The following is an 8933-nucleotide window of genomic DNA, read 5'->3' as shown; positions in this document are numbered from 1 at the left end:
CTTCTTGACTGACACGTCTCATTTATCTAAGTGTGCGAGCATGCCCAGTGTGAACTTTCCATATGTTAGTATTGTGGTCCACCACATTTGTGTTTGTGTGTGGACTTCATCTATATTTCATATGTACAGTTGAGTGTTGGACATCAGGTTGTGTTCTTACTGCCCAACTGCTTTGTGTCTGAACCTAACAGGCATTATGCTGTGCCTGCAGGGTTGCCATGGGATAGTTTGCATACAGTTGTCAACATCCTTTCATACTGACCAAACAGTGTATTGTTGTATAGTGTACTGGTTCAGTACTTTCACTGTGGTGGACAGTATCATCGGTTTCAGTCCTATCACTGCTTGTAATATTTATAGTGAGCACACCAGACTGGTTGAGGGCCAGTTGTGCAGATATGACCATGTTGCAATTTGTTCAGATATGGACAACATAGAACAGGATTGTCCGACATTGTTAATGTATTCCACAACTTGTGTGGACAGTGACAAACAATGGCCATATGCCCTAGGCCATTTGTAATGCTAGTCAGAGAGTGTTTGTCCTTCAACACACATATTTACTGGTGTTTGCCATGACATATGTCAAGGATAGTGTGCTGTGCCTCTGTCTACCCGTGACATACAGGTGATATCCAGGGTACACCTACCATCTCCCATCCAGTCATCATGATTCCTCTGGATGACAGTCAATGAGGGACTCCCTGGATAACCTGTACTGGGGTTTAGTCATGAGTGGAGTGAGCTTCTGGGTTATGGACCAATCGGTACAGCATGTCCTGTTTATGTCTGTGCTGGGGTTCAGGCCTGTCATCTGCATAGGTCACCAGCATTCAGATTTTACATGGTGCCAGATGTCCATTGATTCCAGCTTGGTCATGGCTTTATACATCAGGCACAGATCACCTCCAGCCAGACGGTATGGCACTGTGTGGAGCTGCAGTTTGTTTAATCAGGCAACACATGGCATCTGTTACAGCTCTGAGATCCTCCTGGTGGGGTATTTGTGGGGTCTTTCCAGTTGATGCAGGTGTCTGCTAAGGTACATCCCACAAGGGCCATTGTACAGAATTGTGAGGCTGCTGATGGATGACTGGAGAGGCACGATGACCTACCCTGACCTAGCTGTGCTTACCTTCATGATTAGGTGGGTATATGGTATGTTTCTGTAACCACTACAGACACATGGTTGTCACATGCAGGATACCTATCACCTTGTGTCCCCAGGTCTCTTATTGCTCCTGATGTACTTAATGGGTTAACCCCTATGTGGTAATTTGTGGCCACGTACTGTGTTTCCACAGGGGATGACTATACACTATTCTGTATTTAGCTTGTTGACATGGCTGTGGCACCACTCGTCTGTTTCTATATGTGCCTTTTGTAGGATGCTTGTGTCAGCTGGAGGGTCCGATATGGTGGGCAGTTTGTAGTCATCTGCGAACCTGTTCAGACAGAGTCCTTCCATGTTGGCCTGTACCTATGTGACATATATAGCATACAAGAGAGGTCCCAGGACCGTGCCTTGTGGGATGCCAGTTGTACCTGGTTTGTAGTCTGACATGGCTGCAGCATGTCTGACCAGGTCAGTTCTGTCCTTGCGCTGGTTTGCAACCCATCTACTTGGATAGGGGTTTATAGTTAGGCTGGTGAGCTTATCTGTACTGAACAACTGGGGTATTGTATGGAAGGGTTTAGCAAGGTCCAGATAGGCTGTGTGAACCACATTCCCCTCATCAATGGCCTTGGTGTGTGTTTCACATGAGTCAGACATGTTTAAGGGGCAGGATCTGCCCTATGAAAGCCACACTGGGTAGGGTCCAATGTCTGTAGGTACCCAATCTCGTTATTCCTGGGATCCATGATCATCCTCTCCATTACTTTGCCAACCTAGATAGTCAGGGTTGAGGGGTGATAGTTTGCAGTATCCATTCAGGCACCACCTTTGTGTTAAGGGACCACTGTTGCTGTACACTGCTCTTTGGGTACATATCCTGTGGTAAGACTGATGGTGCGCAGTAGTGCTATTTGGTGTTCCATTCTTCTTACAGTACTTGTTGGACACAACCCAGGACACCATCTGATACAATTGATGCTGTGTGGTTTGCTTTGTAGATGCTGGCTGTTACCTCAGCATCTGCAATGTCAGGGGGCCAGCACTCTGCTGGGATAGATATTTGGCAGTTTGGTGCTGGTGGGGAGTTTGCAAAGAATCTGTTAGTTTGGATGTTGGCAATGTGTGTGGGTTTGGTGTATTGTTTGTGATATTTGAGTACTGCAGATCATATGTGTGGATTATCACCATGGTTCCTACCATCAGTTAGGACAGCTGTGTGATTATCCTTTGTGTCCTGCACAATTTGTATCGTCATATGTTCATAGGTTCATACTAGGCTATCTGCCCTGGCCATGTTGGAGCATAGACAGACTGTGTGTGTCTTTCGACACCCCTTGCAATGTGCATATTATGCCCATTTGGAGTTTACTTTACTAGATGTGACACAGGGATGGCCCCCAGTGTGCACCTACTATCTCCCATGCACATGACCGGATTTCTCTTGTTGTGTATGAGTGTGGAGCTCAGCCTATCATGGACTGGGATTCTGTTCCAGAGTGTAAGGAGCCTCTGGGTTATGGACCTGTCCCTCCAGCACATCCTATTTATTTATGTGTGGAGGTTCAGATATCTCACTGTGGTGTCTCTGCTGGATTTGGAGTTTCTGCAGTGGAGCATGTCCATTAATTCTGGATTGGACATGGTCTTGTACATCAGGCATATATTGCCTCTGTCTGGGCAGTATGCATGTGAATTGGGCTGTGGTTTCTTCAGCCAGGCAGCAGATGACAAATGTTTGGACCCTTTATCCTCTTGGTGAGGTACATTTGGGGTCTTTCTAACTGCTGCAGGTGTCGGGTAAGGTACATCTGAACTGGAGCACTGTTCTCAAGTATGGGCCTGATAAGGGAAGAGTATGGGGGCACAGTGACCTCTCTTGATCTACATGTGCATCCTTTCATATTAAGGTGGGCAATACAGCAGGTCTTCCTGGCCACCTTGGCAATGTGAGTGCCACATGACGGGTTACCGTCCACTTGTGTCCTTAGGTCCCTGATTACTTCTTCCGTACATAATGGATTGCCACCTATGTCATACTTTGTGTGTGCCTTGTTTGGTATTTGTTGAGACATTCATACTCTGCAGTGTCTTCAGGAAGGCTGGCTGGGGTTCCTGGGTTTGTGAGGGTGGTCTGTAGCAGGCTGCAAACAGGGACGCAGTTTGAGCAACTGTTACTTGCCCATGGATAGTCCATGCTGCTTCTTGCTGTGGTACCAACCTGGTGGTGTGGTTATCCTTGACAATTACTGATAGCCACACTCCTATTGTAGTGTGTTCCATGTTTTGGAGCTGTACAGCATGGTATAAGGCATAACCTGGTAGTATTAGGGCGCTCTTCTGGGCCTTGACCCAGGTTTCTGTTACAGAACAGATATTACCATTCTCCATGCTGTGGTGGGTTTGGTCTGCATGCACCTTGCAGGTTAGACTTCTGGCATTGGGTAGCATTACTTTGGTTTCCACTGGGATGGGTTCCTCTCTGTTGGTTCTGTGTGTGAGGCATGGCCTGCACAGCTCAACAATTTGCTGCAGGAGGTCTCTGTCCACTCTATAGCGCTCCACTATCTCCAGCTCATGTAACCCCTGGTAGGTGACCCTGGGCCTGTACACTCTTCTCCGTCTCCTCACTGTGGGTTGTCTGGCAGCATTTGCATTGTCACCACCCTCAGCAAGTCTCCTATGTCTCCTTATAACAGCTATGGCAGCCCCTAGCATGTTTGGTCTGAGTGCAGCTTTTTCAGTTTTCACTTCTAATAGCTTACTCCTGTCTTGCAGTGTCTCTTGAGAGAAACATACTGCAATGCTGTTTGCAGTGTTTTAAGTGCTGGGCTGGGCTAGTATTCTGCCTGTGTAATTGCCTGCTTCTAATTGTTTTCACCTGCTAGCTCTACCAGTATTCCCTGCTAGCTTCCTACTATTTCTTCTGCTTCCTTTTTCCTCTCTGTTTCCTCAGGGGGAAGCAGCGCGCATACCAGCGAAAACACGCTCACAGTGGCTACCACGCGCGCACACATGCTTACACGGACTAGAATCTGCTTATTCGGGTTAAAACGCGCGCACACCAGCACAAAAAGGTTTACAGATCTTTAAACAGGCTCATACATGCTTACTCTGCCTTACACGCGCGCACTCTGTCTTACTCGCGCCTCCCAGCACGCGCATGCACGCACAGCAAGAAACTTTGGTGTTAGCCACAGTGTACACCTTCCATTTCTTGACTTTCCCATGCTTATCTGTTGAGACTCCTCTTTCTATGCTGTGTGACTGACATCTTTCACATACCATTTTGCTTCAATGAGTTTGGTTTCTTTCTAACATTCCCCCCTGTGATGTCACCTATCTCCTACTCTGTTACTCCCCCTTATCTAACTCTTACACTACACGGGATGTGCTCATTTGCTATGTGACAGTGCGATTCACTGTCCTACCACTCATTTACATAGGATTGCCTACTAATGCTTAGTTACGTGTCTTACACTCAGCTTCCCCCCTTAGCAACCACTAAACGGTGGCCATGTTGTTTTCGGTCTGCTAGTCCCTGCATTGTACATCCATGCATTGCATAAAACCCACATTTGTGGGTTTCAAACCTTTATTTTTATGTCTTATTTAGCGCAGCCTGTTTGCGCGGGGCTGCGCTGCGTTTAAACCTCGCCAATCGCCGAATTTTTTTTTAATTTTATTTCATGTTTGCATCGGGTTACCGTGCCAATGGCCACATATTTGGCCATTGGCATGCTGCCTGATACATATGCACACTTTATTTGGAGCTGTCATGGCTCCATTGTGTTATTTGCAGAAACGTACTCAGTTGTCAACTGAGTACATTTCTGCACCTAACACGACTCTTACACGGGCTGGTTTCAGCTTCGTGGATCGCTAATCTACCTCATTTGCATGCCTATTGGCTGCAAGTGAGGTAATTAGCATATCCACGCCCTGCCCGTGTAAGAGACGTTTTAGCTGGTCTCTTACACGGTATTTCGGGCTGTTCCTGGATTGCGATGGCTGCATGGAGTCTTACACGACTCTTAGACTCCGTGCAAGCCATCGTGAATCCTGCCCCATCTTGAACCGTCTTTCCTCTTCTTAGTCAGTATGCAAATGCATTCACCTGTTCTCCACCAGGGCAGCAGTGCCATGAGGTCAGCTGCTCCCTCCTCTAGCACTGAGTTGCTATCTGCCTATTTATTTATTTATTTATTTATTTATGTATTTATTCTGTTTGTTGACTAGGGTAGTCTGACTGAGCATGTTATCCATTTTTAGTAGACAGCAGAGAGAAAGGCTCCATTGTACAAAAAGGATGTAGTAAAAAATAATACATTACAGTTGTACTCACTAACTTAACTAAATATAGTAAACAGCTAGTATAGGAAGTTTGTCAAAAATAAATAATAAAGTATAAAAAAATAGTCATTAATTAAAGACTGTGCAACTTTCTCTGCATGTTTAGATGAATAACATCTGCAAATTAGGTAGGGGAGGTGGAGACAGGATGAGAGCAGTTTAGAGATCACTCTTAAGTGAGAGTTATAGCAAGAGTGTTAGAGGGCAGGATGGAAAACTGAGAAGGAGAAAGGAAGAGTGTCTATGAAGTAGGAAAGAAGAAGGAGAAAAGTATCGAGTGAGGTAGCATCGTAGTAAAGGTTCCTCCTCGCTCAATGGTTTCGGCACCCTTGCAAGAGGAACCTGGACGAGTGGATGGGGGACTGTAAATTCTTACTGGGGATAGAGCCCACAACCCTCCTGGACATGGGCAGTCATCACTAAATGCAATCTTGGGTATTGACTAGCATTTCTATGGTATTACATTAGGATGAAACGGCTAGGCTTAAAATGACTTCCGGGTCGATAGCCTAGAAATCTCCTATGATCCTATGAATATAAGTAGGGCAGGATGGTTACTACAGGCATAGCTCTTAAACTTCCATCATCTCCAAAATGTGGAACACTGCCTCTTATAATATGGAACAAATGTGTACAGTTTGGAACACTTAATAATAGCTTTCTAACAACTTCAACTATGAAGCTCAAACATAGTTCTCAACTAAATAGGGACAAATCTCAACAGAATCAGGGACAAATCTAGAAACAATCAGGGACACTTTTTTAAAATATTAGTTCTGTTAACTTGAGACATTAACAGAATAAGATAATATGAGTTATTGTGCATTTTCTGAAGTAAAATAAGTTTATACCTCTAATTATTGCTAATATTTAGTGAGTGTAACTCACAACCATATCTCCAAAAGTCACCTGTTATAGGAGGGATTAAGACCGACAGAGCAAAAATTTGCGTCAAAATCAGGGACGTCCCTGAAAATCAGGGACAGTTCAGAGGTGTGACAAATGAAGTTAGAATGTGTTGATTTACACTTATAAATGTGCTTTTGATGAATTAATTTGATAACAGTATTATTTATATCCGTCAAAAAAAATCTTAAGACTGAATGTTTGACAGACCCTTTCAGTGTGTGGCTATGAGAACCATGGGCAGTTTAACAAAAATAAGGAACATCCCTCGTAACAATCTACATTTGAGAGGTATTAACCACAGGTGCGTGCCATGTGTTATATAAAAGCTAGCCACGTGGCTTTCTCATAAAATTATAGAGCAGGAGTAGTGGTCAAATTCGCCTTGTGTGTAAGTAATTTGCAAAGTTGTATATACATTATTATTTACAGCGTTTCTTATTGTGACCAAATAAGGACTTAGAGGGACTTTGAAAGAATATATACTTATAAGCTAACGTACTGCCCTGGCCATGGCAAGAAGGCAAAAGCAGCTCGCGCTGTAAAGGTTAACTCGACGGAGGGGCGGTACCTGAGTAAAAACGGTTAAACTGATCCCTAACAGTTTTACTTAATATTAATGTGCCAGCTGTTTCCCACAGCTGGATCTTCGAGTTTATTAAGGGAAAGACCGCTAGAATGTAAAGACTGAGTTTGGGAACTACTGCCACAACTTTCAGGGTAATGCAGTTCGGACCATCGCGGGTTTTGTTTGTGTCTTTCAGCCTTGGCAGCGCTTTTGCTTACTATTCAGAGCTGAGAAAAGCAATGAAGTGAGACCAAAATAAGGACACTGAGATATTTCATGTACCTAATGAAATAAAATACTTATTGATAAAAAAAGAACACTGGCGGTATCAGAAGGAAACCCGTAAAACAAAATTTTAACTTAAGGCAACGGATCATACCGATATACAGTAAAATTATTTTTCCCCGCTGTTGTACAGTTTCATGAATTTCTGTAACACGTGTACCAAAGGACAAACTTGGAGCTGTGCCTACGGTAATCAACTATCTATTTCAGACACAGTACAGAAATTCCCAGTAATTATTTTTGATTCGTTTTAACGGTGGATATTTCCGCGGTAGAGCTCTGCCGGATCCCGGTTTCAATTACCTTCACTTATCAGGTGTTCCAGGGACTTAGTGGACGGCACTGCCCCAGTGTCACATTCTCTTTTATGAAGAATATGCGGCACCAACATTTAACTACCCTCTGCGGTTTCATGTCTCCCCAGAACCCACGACAACCCTCTTTTTCCCCCCACCGGTGAGTTTTAACTTCTTTTCCTTTGTACTTTAGTAATATAGCTTGTATAAGTCTTTCAGGACTACAGTCCCTATTTGCAGAACTAATGGGACGGTAAAACTCATTTCACCAAATTCTAAAACATGTCAAGACTAATTCAATAAAGTTAATGAATTCATCAAACTAAATTACGTTTACTTTTTGGTAAAACAGTAGTGGATGTGATGTTTATTTTCCTGTATTCTGGGTTTGGGACATACCTCTCAACCTCAGAGCAAGAAATGTGAACAAAGCCTTCAATAATAGGGGGTGGGGTGGGGGTGAGGGTGGCAAAGGCCCAAAAATAAGGACACTTTTTAAATATTGCTCTTGCAAACTTAGAAAATGGATAGAATAACAGATTTTGCATTAGCATGACATTTCTAAAAGGGTATGAAGTCTGAAACTAAAACTTCTGCCATTATTTTCTGACCTCAACCCTCAATGATTTGCCAGAAAACCACAATTATATGAGAAACAGACTAAAACATGAGGCAAAAATCTGGACATTCTGTGAAAATCTGTACAGTTGAGAGGTATGGTTTCGGGGAGCCTGGAAAACCCACTTTCTCCAGAATACAAGTGATCAAATAGTCAGAGTTTCCAGAATCTACAGGTAATAGACATAATTATCATTAGACTCTGTAGGGTCATCAACTCACTAAGGTCTGGTTTTAGTGTACATCTATGATTCAAAGAGGCTTGTCGGTTTAGAGCAAAAGTACTGTCAATCTCATTTCATTGCAAAATTATAAGTTTGCTGCTTTGCCCAGAAAAGGCAAAGTATCATTTCAGCAGATTTCTGGGAGTTGTAGAGTTCTGCTTCCTCTTAAATTCTATATTTTATCAACGATTGGTTGCACATAATTTTTCTGGCTGCAGTTTCAGAAGCAAAGGACAATATAAACCATAGCTCGTGTAAATACCAGAAAAAAATGATTCATCAGAATACTAGGAATTAAAAAGTTCCACTTTTCCAAAATTCAAGGAGCTTAAGTAGCTGGGTTTTAAGGTACCAAAGCATACATAGCCTGGTGGCTTTATGGTTAAGATCACTCTGCTAGACTGGTCATTTAGTCATGGTCTCATTCGCTGTATGTGTGGATTGTGTGTGTGTGTGTGTGTGTGTGTGTGTGTGTGTGTGTGTGTGTGTGTGTGTGTGTATGTATGGGTGCGCACGTGTGTGCGTTTTGAATGGATACTCTAGTTTCCTTCTTACGTGTCTGAATAATT

General features: G+C 43.4%; 1 protein-coding gene across 1 annotated transcript in view; it reads left to right on the top strand.

Moving 5' to 3' along the window:
- The first annotated feature begins 7032 nt into the window (after positions 1–7032).
- LOC122787906 (ADAMTS-like protein 3) overlaps positions 7033–8933 on the top strand; it is a 255659-nt gene continuing 253758 nt past the window's right edge. The window contains exon 1 of the mRNA XM_044054830.1: positions 7033–7682. Coding sequence (XP_043910765.1) covers positions 7594–7682 — 89 coding nt within the window. The 5' untranslated portion in view covers positions 7033–7593. The remainder of the gene's footprint in view (positions 7683–8933) is intronic.

This window comes from Protopterus annectens, chromosome 13.part0 (genome assembly GCF_019279795.1).
Source record: "Protopterus annectens isolate FY-2018-M chromosome 13.part0, PAN1.0, whole genome shotgun sequence".
NCBI classification, from domain to species: domain Eukaryota; kingdom Metazoa; phylum Chordata; order Ceratodontiformes; family Protopteridae; genus Protopterus; species Protopterus annectens.
Note: the sequence above shows the minus strand (reverse complement) of the source record. Positions and strands in the feature narration are given on the sequence as shown.